This window comes from Mesoplodon mirus (assembly GCF_964341445.2).
Source record: "Mesoplodon mirus genome assembly, chromosome: 12".
In the NCBI taxonomy this organism is placed as follows: Eukaryota; Metazoa; Chordata; class Mammalia; order Artiodactyla; family Ziphiidae; genus Mesoplodon; species Mesoplodon mirus.
The window spans coordinates 78,783,678-78,806,629 of NC_138988.1; the positions used below are offsets into that span (position 1 = coordinate 78,783,678).

Sequence of the window (22,952 nt, forward strand, 5' to 3'; positions counted from 1 at the left end):
TTATTAAATGAAATGTTACTAATAAAATTCCTAATACAATGATAAGAGTTATAAATATAAGCCTGTAATTTTTTCATCTGTGAGTAATCAATCTAGCCTCAGTTTCTCTTAAAATTTTTTTGTCATCATGATTATTTTTAAATAAGTACATTAAATGGCACTAGAGTTCCTACTCATTTTTAGTTCTCTATACTTCAGTTTCAGAAAGTGATCTAGATATAAGTCTAGATAATATTGTTCTCTGCTTAGAGTAAAATCATACATGATTATATTTGAGTAGAATACCAGCCTTAAAAGCAAAGGGTGTTGGGAAGACAGTAAGAAGCAGGCATTATTTGTTGATCAGAAGCTTATTAGTGGTCCTCCTTCCCACCAAAGTAGAGTTTTTTTAAAGGATAGTTAGGATTATTAAATTATAATTTTAAAACAGTGCACATATACACGAATAGTGTCTCTTTCTGTTTCACACCTTTCCAGCCTGACATTAGCTTTAAGAAATAGGAAAACCTAAACAGTTCTGATTGTTAGTAACCTACTAAATATTTTTAAATAATCAGATGAAAAGTCAGTGCTGGAACAGAAGCCTTCTAAACCAGCTGCTCCGCAAGTCCCACCCAAGAAGCCTACTCCACCTGCCAAAGCCAATAATTTACTGCGATCTCCTGGAACAGTGTACCCAAAGCGACCTGAAAAACCGGTTCCTCCACCACCTCCTGTAGCCAAGTAAGTTTTATCTAATTTGAAGTTAGTTTATTGATTTACCTGCCTTTGACATAATTGTCCCTACTGCCTTTCTAAATGTTAAAGTAATTTTTAAAGTATTTGCTTTTCATATTTTTTGTAGAGACTGTAATCTGTGTTAAATGTTAACCTTATATTCATACTAGGTGAATATACTCATGTTAAGCTGTTTTACATTTCTTATTTTATTATGATTGGTCTTAGGGTAAAGGTTTATGTTTATGGAAATAATTTTATAGACAAGAAAGAAAATCAGTATTATGGTATAACATCTTTAGTATCATTATTGTTTTTAAAAAAATTATTTATTTATTTGGCTGTGCCAGGTCTTAGTTGCGACATATGGGATCTTTTAGTGGCGGCATGCGGGCTCTTAGTTGCAGCATGCGGGATCTAGCTCCCTGACCAGGGATCGAACCCAGGCCCCCTGCATTGGGAGTGTGGAGTCTAAACCACTGGACCACCAGGGAAGTCCCTCTTTAGTGTCATTAAATCACAGTGTTAAAAGATGGTCATGCTTTACATACAAATGATTTTTGCATATGTTTGATTTTTCTCATTTTAGGATTAATGGAGACGTTTCTACCATTTTATCAAAATTTGAAACTGAGCCAGTATCAAAACCAAAGCTAGATTCTGAACAGTTACCACTTAGACCAAAATCAGTAGACCTAGATACATTTACAGTTAGAAGCTCTAAAGAAACAGGTAAGTTAACATGTGGAAAGGTGGTGCATAAAAAGAAGTTGCAAATGTAGTTTTCAGAAACTATTTAAAATAAGAAACTTGTGTATGTAATTTGTGTGTGGATAGATACAGTGGAAATTTATTAAAATTTTTAAAAACCTCTGAAGTCGAAATAGAAAAATGAAACTGAAAGAATATAAATGGGCAGGGTATTTATGGTTCACATAAACTTTCTCACTGGTCAGAGAACTGAGATGGATATTAACAGATCAGTCATTTATCATTCTATCCCTTTATAATGGAATGACCATACCATTTAACTTAAGCAGATGTGAGTGAGTGACATAGACTTTCAGTGCCCACACTAGAGTATATTTAAGAAGACTATTTTTATTTTTCCACTTAAATCTCAAGATACTTTTGTTTCCAATTCTGGAAAATAGGCTTTCTTATGACTCTCTCTCTCTGTATATATGTCTATTATGACTCTTTCTCTCTCTCTGTCTCTGTATGTATCTGTCTATCTCAGCAGGCTTTACTTCTTTAGCTAAATATTATTCCTTAAGTTTTAGGACTGATTTTTCAGCCCATTAATCATCTTTGTCTCCTGGTTTTTTATACTTCTCAGTTGTAAAATGGAATACTTGAAACAGAAAAGTCTTTTTTTTTTTTTTTGCTTCAGAGAAGTCTTGATACAAGGTCTCACTGTTAAAGGCATTGCACCATCATTACTTTGTGGTAATGGTTATTTTATAGCACTTTGCATTCGTTTTTAGTTTTTTAACATTTTAAAAGCATTTTCTCATATATATTCTTATTTTATCTTAACACTGACTCTAAGAGGTAGATGCCATTTTCCCCTATTTTGCATCTAAACAAAGTAAGCTAAAGACACAGCAAGTGTTCAAGATCATGTAAACCAGAAGAGAACTCTTTAAATCCCCTTTATATAAAGTTCTCTGTGATTTTCTTTTAAAAAAAAATTAATGACAACATACTTTTTAGCTTCAGGTTAACAGTTCTTTACATTTAAACTTGAAGGCCAGTTACACTAAGATTTTTTTTGTCACTCTATTGTAAAATGTGCTACGTATTACCTTTCAAATTTTTTAGGTGATTTTATTTTTCTTCATTCTCTTTAGTTTGTCAGTACAAAAGCTCTAACCTAAGCATAGTCTCCTTCAGTTTTTTAATTGGAATGTCTTATAGATCTTTCATCATGTATTTGGAGCCTACCTGATCTGGATGAAGCCATAGTCATCAATAATTTCTGGAAATTGAGATGTTGATTGTATTTTAGAGACAGTTACTCAAATATATTCAGTATGTTTTTGGTGAAAATTGTTCTGATTTACTGTTAGTTAAATAAAAAACAAAACTTCGTGTTTTTTAAAAATATCCTTTAATTTTTTTAAAATTGAGTTTAGTGGTAAAAAATGTAATTCTATTATTTCTTACTGTTTTCTTGTTTGATTTAAAATGTAGCTAGAAATGTGTTTTCAAAAGTAATAGAGAAAAAAAATTTAAGCACACACTTTTAACTCTGGATATCAAAAATCCATAGGTATTATCTTTTGAATTTCCACAATTTTCTGCAATCTTTCTTTATCAGAAGTCTTAAATTTTGATGAGTCTCTTTGGGAGCTGAAAGGGTAATATTTAGAGCTTTTTTTTTCTGTATTTTTGTTACTTTTATCATTCTTCAACATTTGCTTTATTTAGTTTTATCAAAGTCGTGGAAATTACCAAAAAAATTTAAGTCAGTTAAAAGAAATTTTCACTTTTTTTCCAAACTTTATCTATATATGATTACCAGCAAGCTTTATTTTCTTTGGTACATTTCTAAATACCATGTAACAATGTCAGACTATTGGTGGTTGAAAAGTTCTTTTTCCTTTGTATTTTAGTCCCATTTCTTGTCTTATATCCATAGCTATTATTTATTCTTCATTAGAAATGAGAGGCTTTGTGGAACAGAGTTTGAAAATTTCTAACTTCTAGTTTGCTTTTTTGTTGAAATAAATAAGGAAGTAATTTAGAGGTGCCAAGACACATATACCGTCAAAAAACTAACAGCTGACTTCCAAGTTTCAGTCTTTATATCTTCCACTATCACACTGCCTTTGGTGTACTGCACTTACACCCTTTAAAGTTCAGAAAATATAAATTTTGGAAATTGAGTTCATATTAAGTAGCAAATATTTACTGAGCAGCTGTGTATTTGCAGTAGTGTTTTGGGCACAAATAGTATGCTAAGATAAAAGGCATAGCTGCTGACAGCAAGTAGCTTATGTCTCCAACCTCAACTCAGACTATTCCGTATTTCCTTTTTTTAAAATTAGAATATCATGTCCTTAGTACTTGTAGTATAAAAGTGTTTTACCTCTTCTTTGAGTTGTTGGTACCTTATAAAAAAAATTGTGTTCTGTATTAGATACAGCCTCAAATTTGGCATTAGATTGAGGCATGTTTTAATTTACATATATGGCTCAGTTTGAGGTTTTAAATTTTTTAAATGACACATGAAACTAGCCCTTTAATGTAAGTTTCAGAAAGTTTAAAACATACATGAAAATCTCCTTAGAGTTTAATTATTTTGTAAAAGAGTAATCTGAGGCGAAATGATATAGCAGAATTTGCTGTTTAAAAAATGTGAGTTTTAAATTATTAGCTAATTGGTCATTGGCATGTTTCTTCTCTTATTTTCTCACTTAACTAACAGTTGAATGATCCATTATATCTATGATACCTATTAGAAAACCTGACATGGAAGTTGTTATAAAATGTAATTTCCCTTCTTCCCCTCCTCCACTGTTAATCACTTCTTACTCTGTTTCTATTCTTATCTATTAAGGATGTAAATTCCTTTCGTTACTCTCTGATATGATTTTATACAAACCCATATATAAACGTATATATTCATGTATATAAATACAGTCTTTTTGTTCATATAAGAAAAACATTCCTAGAATACTCAATTTGTTTCATTTATTTTTAAGATTTTTCATAAATATTCTCATATATGATACAAGATAGTACTACAAATTGCAGAGCTATCAGACCATGTTTTACTTTTTTTCTCTTTTTTCCAACACTTCATCAAAAATTGGTTTAGGATAGTCTCATTGCTACTACAGGTTAATTGTAAAGTTCACATAGTCTAAGTATTTCTAAAATAGTAAATTTTCCAGGAAGTAAAATTGGTTTACAATTAGTTTTAAACTACAAGATAGAAAACGTAGTGGAAACATAGCTATTTCATTAAGAAAGCACAGTTGATGAAGTATTCTTAGAGTGTAGTACCTTACCCTTTTTCATTATCTTTTGTGATAAATTCTTCTTGGATTAAAGGAAATTTTAGAGATACATTATTTGATCTGAAAACCTTCATGGTTAAATAGGGCAACATTCTTTCTCTTCAGTTCTATTTCATAATTGATCTATTTTGTTTGAATTAATTTCCCAATATTTATTCATTTATTTCTTCCAGAAAGAATTTATGGTGAGATTTTTTGAATACCTGTTGAGTGGTAGACACTATAAAAAGCGAGCCTGTATCTAATCTAGTATTAAAACAAAACAAAACACCATACCCCAAACGGTAGAATTTACCTGGGAAATAAGAGCAGTAATTAAAATTTTTATTTTCTAATAATAATTTCCTTGATAATATCATTATAGATATTATAGATATAGAGATATATCTATATAGATATAGAGAGTATCACTTAAGGCACTACTGTATTTTTATAGTGGGATATTTAAAAATAATATTTGGCATATTTTTTTTCCTATTATACCATACCAGAATTTAAAAATTGCCTCTTTTATTGTAACTCCTATCATGTGCTGAGAACCAAAACTTTGACTAAAAGGTGGTTTAATTTCAGTTATAACTATATCAATGAGTTGTTAATATGTTGATTTATTACTCTGACCTCTAATTTTAGTACTAAAACATTCTTTTAGAAGTTGTCTTGGTGTTCAGTGAGTAATTTAAAAAAGACTTCTTTCTAGTTTAATGTATATTGAAATTAACACTAATCATAATTTTTCCTTTTGAAAGACAAAAGAATAAATCTAAAATCTAATACACATCTTAATGTAAGTTTAGATAAACTGCAATATCTGCTAAACATTAAAATGGTTCTATTCATTCTACAACTGTTCCTTTTTCCTGCTTTGTAAAATAATTTTTTTGGTTTAGTCTTTTTTCTAGACATTCCTATCCTTGACTTTTCTTTCCAGATTTTGTTTCCTAGCCTGTTTGCCATGTTTCCCTTCTTACGTGTCAGGAAATTATCCTACCTTTCTCCATTTTGGTAAGATGACAATTTATAAAAGAAATAAAAATAATATAGTCAATATGAATAGGTGGTGCACATTGATTTTTCTTTGTAATTTTACTAAAGTGTACGTGTTTGTCTGTCTATTCTAACCCTTTTGGTTTTCCATTTTAAAATAAAATGAAATTCATATTGGAAATTTTTTCTTGATAGTTAGTTTAAAATATTCTTTTGATAAAAGGTTTTTTTAGTTGACAACCATAAAAGTCCGTTTTTTTCTCTCCCAAAATTTTATGTTTATTTTGATATTTTAAAATTCCATGTCTTAGGCAATGTTAGACATGTAAATGGCTGGCAGAGTGACAGTGTGACGGCAAGAGTTAAGTGACTGTCATGCCTTTTATGCTGTGTGTAAAATATAAATCCACTGATACCACTCTTAGGTAAATTGAAAAGCATTCAAGTATATCATGAGTCAGAAATGTGCACTATTTCATTTTACTAACCTAATGACTTAAATGGAGGACCTGAGAGAGTTTTAGAATAGTGAAGTTACTTGTCTTGGTGTTGTGGCCCAAAACTGGACATACAGAAGACATTTTTACATGAGCATGGTGTATAATTTTGTAAATCTTCCTTTCATTTACCCTTTTAATTTATCTTCATCTCTTCCTTTGTTTTTGTTTGTTTCTTTTTCTTTTTAAAAGTTGCTTAAATATGCATTTGAAAATAATCTCCACAGGCCAAAATGGATTGTACTTTTCAGGGGTTTTTTTGTAGGTTGTCAGTACATACTTATTGATGTAAAAACAATTTTTAACCCTTCAAACTACAGCATATTTTTAACATCTTTTAAAATATTGTTTTCTTTATTTATGAAATTAACAAATGAGATATTTAAATATATGTTTAAGCTCAAGGTCTTTCACATTATATAATGCATTCTCCATTAAAGCCACTGTGCTTCTTACTGTGGTTTGTTGTATATTATAATTATTGATAGACAATTATTGAACAACTCAACACAAAAATTAATCCAAGCCCATTAGATTGCCTGTTGTGGTGTATTAGCCTAGTGACTAGATCCAAGATAGAACATACAAAGTAATCCCAGAATATGAAGATGGAAAAGAATTAACAGAGGTCAACAAATACTTACAGTTGTCACAGAATGTATATTGCCAGTTAGTGGTAACCTCTTCCTGTTTTACCTTTGTGTCCTCCATCCCTTTAAAAAAATTTCTCTAAATAAATTACTTTGAATATGAAATTTGATGAGTAAGCTTTAAGGGCAGTAATAAGTATCTTTAGATTTCTTTTAAGAAATAACAGTTCTTGGGCTTCCCTGGTGGCGCAGTGGTTGAGAGTCTGCCTGCCGATGCAGGGGATGCGGGTTCGTGCCCCGGTCCGGGAAGATCCCACATGCCGCGGAGCGGCTGGGCCCGTGAGCCATGGCCACTGAGCCTGCGCGTCCGGAGCCTGTGCTCCGCAACGGGAGAGGCCACAACAGTGAGAGGCCCGCGTACCGCAAAAAAAAAAAAAAGAAATAACAGTTCTCTGAGTTTGGACATCTAAATATTTGACAGAAAGCATTATAAACTTCCAGGCAATGGCAACGTGAAGAATGATTCCATACCTGGAAGACAAGGCAAAAGATACCTGCTGCCATAATGAGTGATGGCGTATTGACTGTGATTAATATTCTTAGTTTGGAATCTGGGCCAAAGGAAAATTATAATGATAGTGGAATTGCCAGGAATTAACCTTAGGGTTCTTATTATCACTTATAGATATCTGGGCTTCAAAATTAAAGACCATCTCCTTCAGCAAGGTTTTCTGGACCATCTAGAAAAAGGGAAGGTATTATATACCATTGTTTCAGAGATAGAAATTACCTAGATTTGTCCTTAAACTCAAGTTATTGGATCAAAGGTCAACCAGCCTTTGATGGTGGGGAAGCAAATGGATGATTTATGTAGCATTTTCCCTTAGTATCTGATTTGCCTTAGATTTATAACTATTGTCTGATTCCTACACATGATAATGTCTAAGCAGAAGTACAGTGAACTATAAACAGGTCGAGTCCCAGCTACAGTATACTATGCACATACATATATGAAGACACATTAAATTACACTTTTCACTTTACATTAAGAAATGCAATTGGAAAGCAGCAGGGTCCCAGATAAAATTGAGTTTAAAAAATTTTAATATTAGGATATTACTTGAACTTTAAAACACATTTCATAAGTTAGTTTTTTGATATGTTGTAATTAATTCTGAGTTGAAGAAGTAGATCATGTTTTTTTTTATAAGCAAGAACTTAAGATGACTGCTTTTTCAGACTACTACAACTTGTGGTACAGATTTATATCTTTCAGTAAGAACTTTTGTTGAGGTCTAAGTCTCTATTAAAAACATGAACTTTATATTGTTAATATATAAAATGTATCAGGTAAAGAGGATGTTAGTTTTTGAGGGTGAGTGTTGTTTTCCAAATGCATATGAAAAGCACAGGTCAACTTGTGAGTCTTGGTGGTGTTTTTAATTTTATAGTTTGTTAAAAATCAGAGACGTTCTTTTTTGCTTTTTAAAATGTGCAGTTATCTCTTAATAGATATGTTTACTTTTATTCTCCAGATCTTGTAAATTTTGATGACATAGCTTCCTCAGAAAACTTGCTACATCTCACTGCAAATAGACCGAAGATGCCTGGAAGAAGATTGCCTGGCCGCTTCAATGGTGGACATTCTGTGAGTTACATTTAGTATTATAAAACACAGAGAATTTAGTAAATCCAGAGTCCTTCTGAAGATAAGAATGAGGGAGGATTTATAGCTCCACTGAAGTTTAAAAATCAGGAGGATAGCTATACTCAAGTGGCCAAGGGTTGTATTTAAGAGATATGGGGGAAGAGATCTGTTCATTTCCACAGGACATAGAATGGAAGGTTACAGAATCAGAAGCAGAGTTGTCCTAAGACTATAACCACAGAGCACAGTGTCGAGAGGGGACAGGGGACCTGTGCAATATACTTGTCCAAAAGCAGTAATTAGAATTGAGTGGTACACATTCACTTCAGGAAAGAATGAGAACATTTTTTTTCCCCCTGAAATAGTCAGTGTTTTTTGTAGGACTAATCCTGGTCTCTAAATGTGTAACTTCTTTTTATGCTCTCAGTATGTTGCCTGGGATACTGGTAGTACTTTAGTGTTAATACACTAGCTCTTAAGTACTATTGTGCTTTTAAATTACCTAAGTAGGGAAAATTTTTGTTGCTAATAGGCAAGCTGTTTCTCCACCCTCAAGATATGCAAGTGTGTTATTCAGCATGAAATTATGTAAAATCCTGTTAACAATAATGGAATATCTGGAACAGTATCTGCTGAAAACAGTGATAAAAGTTACTTACTTTATTATCCAGATGCTTACTGCCTTTTCTTTCTTTGGTGTTTTCTGTTTCTTGATTTAAAATTAAAAATCATTCAGCCAACTCAAAGCCCAGAAAAAATCCTGAAGTTACCAAAAGAAGATGATAGTGCCAACCTAAAGCCATCTGAATTTAAGAAGGATTCATGCTACTCTCCAAAGGTAAGGTGCATTGTGGTCTAAGATTTGTATCATGTGTAGGGTTCTTTGTGAACATCAAAATTGTGGAATTTAACGTGTCCTTCAGGAAGAATTATTTCTTCTGCCAGGAAATAAAATAATTCCTACTAAAACTAAATAAAATAAAATAATTACTGTTAAACTTAAGTTACATTATTCTCTGTAGATCTTTTTTAGGAGAGTCACATTATTTTAAATGAGTAATACAAATGTTACATGTTTCATATTTTTTAAGGCATAGATCTATATACATTTGTTTCATTTGCCGTTAAACATGCACTCCTTAGGCAGAAGCCATCACTCTTTTACTCCTTATGTAACTTGGTGCTTGGCACCATAATAAGCACTGAATACACGCTGGAATGAATGGTAGAATACATGGATTCTTCTGTCTATTACGTGGTGTTAAGAGTCTTTGCTAAACCCTTGCCATTTTAATTTAAGATAGTATTACCACAACTGACACACATCTTATATTTGAGAAGATCATGCCTGTTCCTCAAATTCATTTCAAGGCATTTGACTGCTCTTCAGTTGATCAGATACACTTAATCTGAATTCTCTCAGCTGTTAGCAGTCTATTGAAATTTTACTTGCTGTTACCTAAGTGAAATGGTAAAAGAATGTCAGGCCATGGATCCATTTTAATGCCTCTTCTATGGACTTACTAAGTCCTTCATAATTGCTTTTAATTGGATCTCTCTGGATATTCTAAATAATAACTAATATGAAGGATCAAAGCAGTACCTTAATAATGCTTTTATATTCTTGCTTCTAGATGTTCCACTAGGTAAACCATAAGATAAATCTGATGGATCTTCTTTTCGCTCTTTTATTTTTTTAAATAAAGCCCTTGACATTTCTCACAAAAACCCTTAGTAATTACAAGTTTATTCTTTGGTCGTTTAGTGGTTTTTCCAGTTATGAACGTCAAACTGCTTTTTGGATTTTCAGGTTTTTTATTTATCTTGGAAGTATTGCTTCAGTTATTTATCTCCTTGCAGTAAAAATCTTTTGAATTTATAATGTAATATTAAATGTAAGTACAAATAAAAATTTTCTGTTTATTATATGTTTTCAGCCGTCTGTTTACCTTTCAACACCTTCAAGTGCTTCTAAACCAAATACAGCTGCTTTTCTAACTCCGTTAGAAATCAAAGCTAAGCTAGAAACAGAAAATTCCTTGGATGAACTTAAAGCTCAGATTGTTGAATTGCTGTGTGTTGTGGAAGCACTAAAAAAGGATCATGGGTAAGTAGCCCTTACTTTCTTCTTTGAGAACTACTTAACTCATATGTAAAGAATTCTTTCAAATTATATCAAGTAAAGAAGTAATCTGCCAAGTTCCTAGAATGAGCAAGTTTGTTTTCAAAGAAATTTTTATTGATAGTGTCTCTCTAGGCAAAAAAGCTTGAATTAGAAAACATAATAATTAGAAACTCTATTAATTCTAGTTATTCTAATTAGGAATTGGAAAGCTTGCATAAGAAAACCCAGCCCAATTATGAAAAAGGTAAATCAGAAAGTAGTAGCTTGATTATAGAATTGGTTCTAGTAGCTTGATTATAGAAAAATGGCCAATAGGCACATGAAAAGATGTTCAACATCATTAGTCATTAGCACATGCAAATCAAAACCACAATGAAATACTACTTCGCACCCACTAGGATGGCTATAATAAAAAATTGAACAATACAAGTGTTGGCAAGGATGTGAGAAATTGGAACCCTCGTGCCTTGCTGGTGGGCATGTAAAATGGTACAGCTACTCTGGAAAACAGTCTGGCAGTTACTCCAAAAGTTAAATTTCATGTTCCCATATGACCCAGCAATTCCTCGCCAAGGTATAGTACTGCCCAAGAGAATTGAAAACAAGTGTTCAAACAAAACTTGTACACAGATGTTTATCGTATTATTCATAATAGCCAAAAAGTGCAAACAGCCCAACTGTCCATCAACTGATGAATAGATAAACAAGATGTGGTACATCCATACAATGGAATGTTATTCAGCCGTAAAAAGAAATGAAGTACTAATACATGTTATATCATAGATGAACCTTAAACACATAATTTGAGGCTAGAAATGTCAAACATGGGTTAATTAGTCTTAAAAGTATTAGGAAAAGCCATTTGATTTTGGATCTGTGGTGTATCTGTATATACATTTGGTTTTCTTCTCAGAGGACTTTGATCACTGTTTCTGCTGGGATTGAGTTGGATGTTTATAAAACAAATGGGTTGGGATAGATGATTTGTAAGGCCTTTCTCTTAACTCTGAAAGTTTTTGATAATGGTATATGGTGAGGCATGCCTAAGTAAAAGTTAGGGACTTTTTAGAGCTAAAATAAATTTAAAAGATCACCTGCTGTAGTCCCCTCCCTTCTTTTAAATGAAGAAATAAAGGTTTAGAGAGGTAAAGCTAATTATGTAAGATCACACAGCTCTTAAGTGGCAGAGCTAGAACTCAAACTTGGATCTTCTATTGATTTAGAGATCTTTTCTTGTAAACATTATTATTTGAATTTTAAAATGTGTTAACATTTTAAACATACTTCTGCAAAAGCCCAGTAGCTAAAATAGATCAAAGATCAGCTAATCTAACTAAACTGAGGGTGAGGGTTCCGGTGCTCCTCCCCTATTCCAGCTTCTTCTCTGGCCTCTAAGAGTATATCATGGAATATGGAATCTGGTATAACAGTCATCGCCAGAGACCGTGTTACCACTGATTTTGAATTCACTGTTTCTCTTCCAATTCTTTGTTGACATTGGATTATTTATTTTAAAAAATATTGAGATTAACAACATGACGTATTTGTAGTTTGCAGAGCACTTCTACAGACATCTCTTAGATAGAAACATAAAGTTATCTTGAATGCCTACTGAAAAATATATATTGTGCACATTTATATCCTATAGAGAGAGAAAATTTGATACATGATATTTCTTGAATTCTTCAGTTTATCTTGGTTTAAGTTTGGCAGGTTTATCCACAGTTTCTGCAATAAGCACATTATAAACTATAAGTTCATTTATCTAGTAAATATTTATTGGGCACCTCTCAGGTACCAGTTAGAGAGCAATCTGATTTGTTAATTTTGACATATGAAATAATAAATCCACGTACAAATTGCCCATAGGTTCTCTTAAATAAGCTGTAGAATGAATAAAAATATTAATGACTTACATATATTATTTATCAGATATTTTAGAAGTCTTTCCAAAGAGTATTTTAAAAGTCTGGAGTTCCTCTTGGAAAATGAAATGGAGGGGAAAATGACTATATAAAAATATACAAGGGAACCTAGAAAAATGAAAACATGAGTTACAGAAGAGGGATTGTTGGCTGCAGTTTTTTGTTTATTGGTTTGGATTTTGGATTTTAATGTCATAGTTAATTTAAAACAAAAACAGAGAAAGAGGTATGTAAAGTCCAGGTTATTGTATTAAAAATTATAATTTACCTTGCACTGTGACATATTTTCACATTCATTTTCCCGAATTATTTGGGCTGTGTGTCCTGCCTTGGAAATGGATCATAACTGAATATGGAAAATTACCTGTATTCACTTAAAAATTTCTTTATCTCAGGTTTGCCAGGATTTTGCTTTGTTTTTTAACTGTTGTATTGAATCATTTCAACTAGAGAACTTGAATTTTTTCTCAGTCAATACGGCTGTTTCCTTTCAAAGTTTTCCCTGTGTTCTGGGATATCAGACAACAGATGCTATTAACCTTAGTCAAATATATATTGTTTAATCAAAAGACTTAACAGTAATAAATACTTTGTTTTTAGCAAAGAACTGGAAAAACTACGAAAAGATTTGGAAGAAGAGAAGGCAATGAGAAGTAATCTAGAGGTAATTCATCTCTTCCAGCTTTGAGATTGTAGTCAGCATAAACTAGACATGTTTTTTCCAACCCAACTGGGTGATTGGTTCTGCCACAAATTATGCTATCCTGCTTTAGTTGGACACTCCCTACAGCTTGGTCACCATTTAATTAATCTCCTGTTGACTCCCTGCCACATTCCATTCATTCATTCAGCAAATGTTTGTTTTTGTTTTTTTTTTTATTAGTTTCTGCTTTATAACGAAGTGAATCAGTCATACATATACATCTGTTCCCACATCCCTTCCCTCCTGCGTCTCCCTCCCTCCCACCCTCCCCATCACACCCCTCCAGGCGGTCCCAAAGCACCGAGCCGATCTCCCTGTGCTATGCGGCTGCTTCCCACTATCTGTCTACCTTACGTTTGGTACTGTATATATGTCCATGCCTCTCTTTCGCTTTGTCACAGCTTACCCTTCCCCCTCCCCATATCCTCAAGTCCATTCTCAAGTAGGTCTGTGTCTTTATTCCTGTTTTACCCCTAGGTTCTTCATGACATTTTTTTTCTTAAATTCCATATATATATGTGTTAGCATACGGTATTTGTCTTTCTCTTTCTGGCTTACTTCACTCTGTATGACAGACTCTAGGTCTATCCACCTCATTACAAATAGCTCAGTTTCGTTTCTTTTCATGGCTGAGTAATATTCCATCGTATATATGTGCCACATCTTCTTTATCCATTCATCCGATGATGGACACTTAGGTTGTTTCCATCTCCAGGCTATTGTGAATAGAGCTGCTATGAACATTTTGGTACATGACTCTTTTTGAATTATGGTTTTCTCAGGGTATATACCTAGTAGTGGGATTGCTGGGTCATATGGTAGTTCTATTTGTAGTTTTTTAAGGAACCTCCATAGTGGCTGTACCAATTCACATTCCCACCAGCAGTGCAAGAGTGTTCCCTTTTCTCCACACCCTCTCCAGCATTTATTGTTTCTAGATTTCTTGATGATAGCCATTCTGACTGGTGTGAGATGATATCTCATTGTAGTTTTGATTTGCATTTCTCTAATGATTAATGATGTTGAGCATTCTTTCATGTGTTTGTTGGCAGTCTGTATATCTTCTTTGGAGAAATGCCTATTTAAGTCTTCTGCCCATTTTTGGATTGGGTTGTTTGTTTTTTTGCTATTGAGCTGCATGAGCTGCTTATAAATTTTGGAGATTAATCCTTTGTCAGTTGCTTCATTTGCAAATATTTTCTCCCATTCTGAGGGTTGTCTTTTGGTCTTGTTTATGGTTTCCTTTGCTGTGCAAAAGCTTTGAAGTTTCATTAGGTCCCATTTGTTTATCTTTGTTTTTATTTCCATTTCTCTAGGAAGTGTGTCAAAAAGAATCTGGCTGTGATTTATGTCATAGAGTGTTCTGCCTATGTTTTCCTCTAAGAGTTTGATAGTTTCTGGCCTTACATTTAGGTCTTTAATCCATTTTGAGCTTATTTTTGTGTATGGTGTCAGGGAATGATCTAATCTCATACTTTTACATGTCCCTGTCCAGTTTTCCCAGCACCACTTATTGAAGAGGCTGTCCTTTCTCCACTGTACATTCCTGCCTCCTTTATCAAAGATAAGTTGACCATATGTGCGTGGGTTTATCTCTGAGCTTTCTATCCTGTTCCATTGATCTATCTTTCTGTTTTTGTGCCAGTACCACACTGTCTTGATTACTGTAGCTTTGTAGTATAGTCTGAAGTCAGGGAGCCTGATTCCTCCAGCTCTGTTTTTCGTTCTCAAGATTGCTTTGGCTATTCGGGGTCTTTTGTTTTTCCAAACAAATTTTGAAATTTTTTGTTCTAGTTCTGTGAAAAATGCCAGTGGTAGTTTGATAGGGATTGCATTGAATCTCAGCAAATGTTTTTTGAGCACTCACTCTCATAGACACGGGGCACAAGGTATGCACTCATGAATAAAGCAAACATGGTTGTTGCCTCTTAAAAGTGTCTAGTTTTAGATCTTTTGCACTCAACTCTCCTTCTTTCTTGAGCTATAGTTCTCTTTTCTTCACAGTTAAACTTTTTTTTTCTTTTTTTTGCCTGGGGGCAGGGGTGGTGATGGTAATGGGATGGCTATAGATTTACTGACTTTAATTTCTCACTGAATTGAGTTTACTTTGTAGCTAATGTCATCATCTTCACTCTCTGCTGATGACTGACAGTTTCATTTATTTTCTTTATCTTCCCTACTTTTTTCCATCCTCACTGACTTTGGTCTTCATTTGTATTTTTTTTTATTTGTATTTTTTTCTGCATACCTCAGAGAAAGTGTTTCCTGCCTTTTTTAAGAGACTCTTCCCATTCTGTGTTTAAGTATTGCATCCTCCTCCCTATTTTTACCTTGCTTCATTACTTACCCTGTTTCTTTTGTTAGCACTGTGAAACAGAGAACGTGGGACTTGCCCTTAAAAAGCTTGAGCTCCTCTTCTGACTTACCCTCGTAACTTTCAGTTCAGAACTACATATTTGTCAGGCTTAGCACTTTCTGAACACTGTCTCATTGGATACATAACAACTTGTAAGCATTATTGTTCCTATTTTAAGAGTGAGGAAACTAGGGTTTAGAATGATTAAGTCAGCAGTGGGGCTAACATTTTTAATAGAAGCAGCCAGACTCCATCCAGAACCTTTGCTCTTAGGGATTAAGTTACACCAGTTTGAAGGAGGAAGTCACTTAACCTCATTTAACTTTAGTTGTTGAGATAATATATGTAAAGGTATTTGGCAGATTATCAAAACTCCATTTTTCGGGCCTCCCTGGTGGCGCAGTGGTTGAGAGTCCGCCTGCCGATGCAGGGGATACGGGTTCGTGCCCCGGTCTGGGAGGATCCCATATGCCGCGGAGCGGCTGGGCCCGTGAGCCATGGCCGCTGGGCCTGCGCATCCGGAGCCTGTGCTCCGCAACGGGAGAGGCCACAACAGTGAGAGGCCCGCATACCGCAAAAAGAAAAAAAAAAAAAAAAAAAAAAAAAAAAAAAAAAAAAAAAAAAAAAAACTCCATTTTTCCTCTTATATCTGACACATAACCTTTATTGGCGCTCTCCTTTCTTTCCCTGAAAATACTCAATTTTCCCCTTTATTCAAAAAATAAAAAGCCCCCTTTTAGGTCTAGCTGCCCTCTTGATCTGTATTCTCTTTTCATTTGCAGTTCATTTGTTGCAAAAAATAAAACAAACAAACAGAAAACAAGAAAAGCATACATTTACAGTCACTAATTCTTCACTTTTAGTTCAGTCCTTAACCCCTTGCATTTTGGGTTTACTGATGGCAACTCCTATGTCTCTTCGGTTTCTACAGCACTTCACATTTTTCCCATCACCACCTTTCCAAAGTATGTCTTGGTTTATGTGACCCTGCATTCTTCTGTCTGACTTCTCCATCTCTCCTCACCTAAGTGAGGTGTTTCTTCAGTGTTGTGCTTAGCCCTCTTCTCTGTGCATCCACTCTTTGCTTGCCTGTGTCCAGGAGTATCATAATTAGCTCTGGTGCATTTGCCATTGAAATCCAGCTCTTCTTTTCCCAGCTTCTGTCCTGAGTTTCCAGCTCTTAGACTCCCTGGATGTTCCACTGTGAACTTAGACTTAGCATGTCCCCTGTCACACGTAGCACCTTCTTTTCAGATTCTGATTTTCTGTCTGTGTTGAAAGTTTGTTGCGCTTCTAGTCATGCAGATGTGGGACTTCTGTCTCTTCTAATTCCACTAACTTCTGGGCCTACTGGCTGTGCTCCCTAACCTTTTTCTCTTTATTCTCACTGTTTCTGTCCTTTTCTCATGCTCTTATCTTCTGTTTAGCTTGTTTGTTTCTCTCATTCTTATCTTGTCTTCCCTTGCTCAGTATTTTCGAAAACTTTCTATTACTTGTTGAATGAAGTTCAAATTTCTTGACTTGGCAAATGAGGTCTCTTATGTCCTGGTCCTAGTTTATCTTTCTTTCCTCACTTGCTAGTCCTCAATTGTCCCTTACAGTTAATTTGTCTGAATTTTTACTCTTACTGTGTTTTCATGGATTTTCCTTTTGTCTCACTTATCATGCCCAAGTTCTGTAGATTCTCAAGGCCCTGCTCAGTCACATTCACTGAGTTGGCCACCAGTCTTCTGATTAAAAGCAGTTTTTCTTATTTCAAATTCATGTTGTTTAGTTTTGTAAGAGATGAGTAAGTAATAATTTTCTGTCGTATCACTATTCACATTATGTACTTATTTTGCCCATCTTCTATACTGTTCAAGGTGAGATCTTTTTCTGTTTCATCTTTGCCCATAGCTCCTAGCACAGTGCTATATACATATTAGATTGCTAACAAATTTTTGTCAAACTAATAAATGTTAGAAGATAGATATTAAAAATATATCTTCTAAATAAATGATAAATTCCCAGTGTGCAACATGGTAGAAATTGAAGAATTAAAAACAAATGTTTCTTGACTTTCATTCCTTATATTTTATACATAACACATATTCATATATGAAAATAATAAGGTTAGCAAGAGGAACTAATATAATACTAAATTTGTATATATGACTTAATTTATCATAAAAATCATGGAAAGAGTCAAATGAATTATTTGTTTCTTTTTTTGAAGAATTTCATTTGATTATATTTTCCCAGCAAAATCAGCTGTTACTTATCCTCTCACTGACCTGTATTATAAATTTTTTTTTTTTTTGGTGGGAAAAGTTCGATACTTAATACACTTAATAAGGCATTAGAGTCTTAGGATCATATGTTTAAAAGAGAAATTATATTTCCCCCCAAATTAAAAGTAATACTTTGAACTACTATAACTTAACATTATATAGTATTAAATTATACTGAGGAGTGGTACAAAGGACTAATGATGAACAATGAACATAAACGTGCTAGAAGAGAAACTCCAGCAATGCAAGTATTTGCCAGATACCTAAATTTATGTGGCCAGCAGCAGTCTGTGAGGAGTATTACTGACTGCGTGCAGGGTTTTTCTCCACTCTGACCCTCACCCCACCCGCACTCCCTCTTCTACCAATTTTTTTTTCTTTCTGTTTTCTGTGCATCCTTGCGCATTAAAATTCATGCAGTGGTTAATGTATCTTTGGAATAGAGATGGTAATAGCTCATCAGGCTGAAGATTGAAGGTATTTTGTCTCAATCCAATGCTACTAACATGTTTGGCTAATAATCATATTAGTCAAAGAATAATATCAGGAAAGATCCTGGAATTAGCAAACCATTCTTGAATGGTTAGGATCCCTTAGGAGATTGTGGTCTTATTGAAATTATACTTTTTGACTGTGTAGCAAAATGCTCATCATTTAGTAGTGATCTATTTGTCAGAAGTTAGCCATAACATGTATTATTTGTATGCATTGTTGGGGAGAGGGATGATGCTATCAGGAGAAGGTAAGGCCTAAATGTTTCTACATGTAATGCAAGGTCAGAGATGATCAAAATACTATATAATTGGGAAGAAAGTACAAAAACTGTGGCCTTTAAAGCCTTAGACCTTACCAGTACAAGTTCTGCATGGAACCACTCGCATGGTGTTTAATCTCTTTGATCCTCAACTTAGTTATTTGTAATATGTCAAAGTTAAATAACTCTGTAGTTATTGTGAAAATTTAATGAATTTTTCTAATTTTCTTCTAACGTTTCTTAAATTGTGAACTTCTGTTAAGTGAAGAAGTTAAGTCTTTTATCTAACAGTGGAACTATTTTTAACACATTGACTGCATTTTATATATATTCCTGGGCTTTAAAGGCAATTTAATCTAGGACATACTGTTTATAGTTGAGGAAGTTGATACTAAGTGAGGTTAAGTGGTTTACTGATATCACCTAAGCAGTAAGTGAAAAACATAGAACTAAACTGGTCCTTTTTAAAAAAAAAAACAACATTCTGTATTGCCCCCTTTTTTTAATTATAGGTACGGGTACGTTTCTTAGTTTGGTTTCAAGGATACTTTTGTTTTTTGTAGGGCTGATTTTCTTACAGATCTTTCAGATGCTCACATTATTTAACATTGTTCTGGGTGAAACAACTGTAGCTGCTTTTTTGTTGTTGTCACCTGTCATTTAGGAACTTGCATTGTGACATTTTCATCTGTTGAACTTTTTAAATATTTATTACACCATTGGAAATTGGATTTTAGAATGGAAATCAAAATCTGGAGGCTTGAAATTATGATCAGATCTTCATGACATAGGATAAAATAAATAAACTTTTCTAAAGTAAAGATATTTTATCTGTTGCCATTTAGGTGGAAATAGAGAAGCTGAAAAAAGCAGTCATGTCTTCTTGAAGTGACGTGCACCCAGTGTTCTCAGTGTTCCAGGGATTCAGAAGCAACACTATGAACTTCAACTGACTTGTTACTTTAAAATAACAAATGCTGATGTCATGATAAAGAAATATGCGTATATGAGCTATTATATCTATAGAAAAATGTAGGGGGAGGGTGAATTTTTTTTATATATATTTTGTTTTGCCAATATGAAAAAAAGAGGCCTTATTTCTTATGTGCTGGGATTGCAAACTCTTTTGTTTAGTTTGCTTGAAAATACTACTGAATCTGTATAAAAAGGAAAGAAAATTCACAATAGTTTTTTTAATTGAAACTTGTAGTATTATTTTTAAAGAGATCTATACTATAAATATGGTGATATCTTTACGAATAATCTGTAAAATATACCATTTGAGAGGGACAGTTTAGCTTTATAGTAACTATAGTCACTACTTTTCCCATAAAACATAAGGGATATAAACTTTGTATATATATATTTTTTATGTTTAGCTTCTTACCCAGGATTACACTGTTGTGCCTGTTTGTTTGCAGTTTGTGATACTCTGGGTGATGAAATAGGAGTTTCCTAGCTACAAACCAGATTACTCACCCGTGCATATAGTAATAACTATAATGAACTAATCAAAATAATTTCTTCAACTTTTGGAATTTTTTTTATTGCTTGCACTATAGGATTCATAAAGGAATTTAGTTAAAATGTATTGGATTGTTAAATATATTGGGGAAAATATCAGCTATATTTTAAATTCATTAGGTCTAAGGAACTAAAAATGTCAATTTAACCCTTAACTTGTTGTGCCTAGAAACTACAGCACATATAATATGCAAACACCAGCCTTATTGCTGTACTTTTCTGCTTATTTTACAGGCTCAAATATTATTCATTTCATAATCTTGTGACTTAATTCTTCATGCCCCTCCATTTGATTTTTAATAATGGTAATGTTAGAAAAACAAAACTCCAGAACTTTCAGAACTTCAGTATGCAGTTTCATACTTTGACAAGTTATCATTATGTAAATACTCAGGTTTTACATTGTGTAATTTACCTACTAGACTAAACTAACTGGTGGAGATATTTGGGGCTGTCATTTAGGTAACCAGCTTTATAAAGAGTGTTTAGTAGGTCATAAAACGTAACATCACAGCTTATTTAAAACCAAATAGTTGGCCATATTCAAAATGCATTTTCACAAAGTGGGTGAATAGCAGTTTCTTCATGGTCACTTATGAACACTTGAACTTTTAAAAATGTTATCTACAGATAATATGTCTCAAAATATGTGGGTTTATATTGAAAGTAGAAAATTTGATCTTTTTTTGCAAAAAAAAATAGATTTTAAGCTTTATTGTAGCAAATGACTTTCAGATTTTGAGTACCATCTATCATGCTTCTATTTTGTGTTCTTTAAACCCCCAAACCAATATTTTTCCTTTAAGTTTTAGTTTTATAATACTGAAATCTTGTGTTAATGAAATTTTGTCATATTGTTTCAAATAAAAGTGAAATAGAAAATAATAGAAATTCCAATACATAATTACTTAATGTTAAATTCACAACTTAAATTAGTGCTTTTGGGGAAATCTGTGCATTAAGTATGTACGTTCTAACTTCTTAAAGTCCTTGGGCTCTTCTGATGAGGTCACTGCTGAACAAAATTGTTTATTCTTGTTCTAGTGTTTTTAAATGACTTGTCAAATGAATGATTTCCTTCTTTTTAAATAAATTAGGTCTTATTTTCTTTTAATATGAAAGTCTTCAGGTAGAAATAAAAACAATGTACCCTGGAAATCACCCTCCAGCTTTATGACTGGAAGATCTGATTAAGTGCTCCCTCCCCACCCTAATAATGGGGTAGGGGAAGTTACCAGCAGATTTCAGGCTGTTCTTAAAGTTTTTGTTGGTCATTTTCTCACCAGTGCATAAAATCAAGATGGTCATGAGTACTGAGAGACATTTAAAGTGTTTGCTTGTATACTCCTCAGTCAGAATTGAAAAGTAATTCAAGTACTGTGTCTCTATTTTCTTGCCCTTGACCAAATAGTAAAGAAAAGAAAACCAAAATCAAAGGGAAAAACGATTACTTTAATCTAGCAATTTACCAGTATTTGCTCTTGATATAGGAATTTTATTAATTCCTGTTTATAAAGTTCATATCATAAAATGCTATGTAATTATATAGCTTTTACTTGGGGTAAATCTTTTTTTTTTTTTTTTTTTTTAGTGAGTGAGTATAAATTACAGAGTAGAAGTGAACAGCATGGCATCTGTCATTGCCAAATTGGTAGTGAATGTTTGCTATTCTTTAAAAAACATAATATTACTAATTTTCCTAATTATATTTCAATATTAGGAGTATTGTGTGTGTGTGTGTGTGACCACCAAGCTTTGGTCCTACTATAAAGCTGTTACCTCTTTACAAAATCTAAGTCTGAAGATAGGAAGAGAGAATGGGCCTGGTGTAACAGAGGATTCTCTTTTTATGCTTCTTACTGTGATCACAGAAAAAAATAAACCCAAGTGCTCTCTAGATGTGTTGGTAAACATCTTATGCTTGCATTTAAACTTGAAATGTATGAACAGAATGAGACAATCAGTTCAAATCAGAAATGAGAAGTGTTAAAATTTAATGGCCTTGTTTTGCTGTAGCAATAAAATGACCAAGTGCAATGACTTGATTTAATAAAATCATCTTTTAAAAGTTGCTGCTATGAATATTTTTAGCCATAAAATTTTATCCTTGCTGTAGCCTGACTTGCCTTCAGTAACTGTTATGTAATGCAGTTGGTGTTGTGGTATTCTAACATTCCAAAAAAATAATAATATATATTTATGGAGAAACTCAAAACAGTATACTTCACTGACTTGTTTACAGGTGCTGTAAAACATGCTTCTCCCTCAAAAAGAAAATAAAGAATAGTGTTGCCAGTTGTGTCAGTCTTTATTGGTTATTTTTCATTAACTTCAGCATATTCTGATTTGCAGAGTATGATGAAAATTATTTTATATTGCTTTGAGTTTTCCAAATAAGAGAAACAATGTAAATAGTAAAATAAAAGCATTCAAAGTTCTAGACCTATGTGACATTTACTGAACCTCTGTGAGTCTTTTCTTTCTACCTGGAACTGTGAGATGATAATTCCTACCTCACAGGATTATTGGGACGATTTGAAATGATTTATATAAAGTACCTTATCTTGCCATAGAGATTTTTTTTAAATGGAAGCTGCTGATTTAACTCTTCTCAAAAGCATCTTGCGGTGATAGATATGATGTAAATTAGGCAGATAAGACTAAGAGAAAAGGCATAGTATGTCCTCTCCCCTTGTTTTTGAATACAGCATCCCTTTCTTTGGAGGAGATACTGCTTTCATTTGTATGATATTCGAAACGGAGCTGAGAGTACTTTGCCCAAATTGAATTAATGACTCAGACACTGAGATTTTAAACATTTGAAACAA

General features: G+C 33.2%; 1 protein-coding gene across 2 annotated transcripts in view; it reads left to right on the forward strand.

The window, feature by feature from the left end:
• The window catches only part of CD2AP (CD2 associated protein), a 113,385-nt gene extending 90,805 nt beyond the window's left edge, over positions 1–22,580 (forward strand). The window contains exons 12-18 of one of the 2 annotated variants that reach the window (XM_082638835.1): positions 558–723; positions 1,307–1,449; positions 8,355–8,467; positions 9,204–9,305; positions 10,405–10,574; positions 13,118–13,181; positions 19,446–22,577. In XM_082638835.1, the coding sequence (XP_082494961.1) occupies positions 558–723; positions 1,307–1,449; positions 8,355–8,467; positions 9,204–9,305; positions 10,405–10,574; positions 13,118–13,181; positions 19,446–19,487 (800 nt within the window). In that variant the 3' untranslated portion in view covers positions 19,488–22,577. Of the gene's footprint in view, positions 1–557; positions 724–1,306; positions 1,450–8,354; positions 8,468–9,203; positions 9,306–10,404; positions 10,575–13,117; positions 13,182–19,445 lie in introns of both variants that reach the window. The other variant, XM_082638836.1, reaches the window with a different exon arrangement.
• The last annotated feature ends 372 nt before the right edge of the window (positions 22,581–22,952 follow it).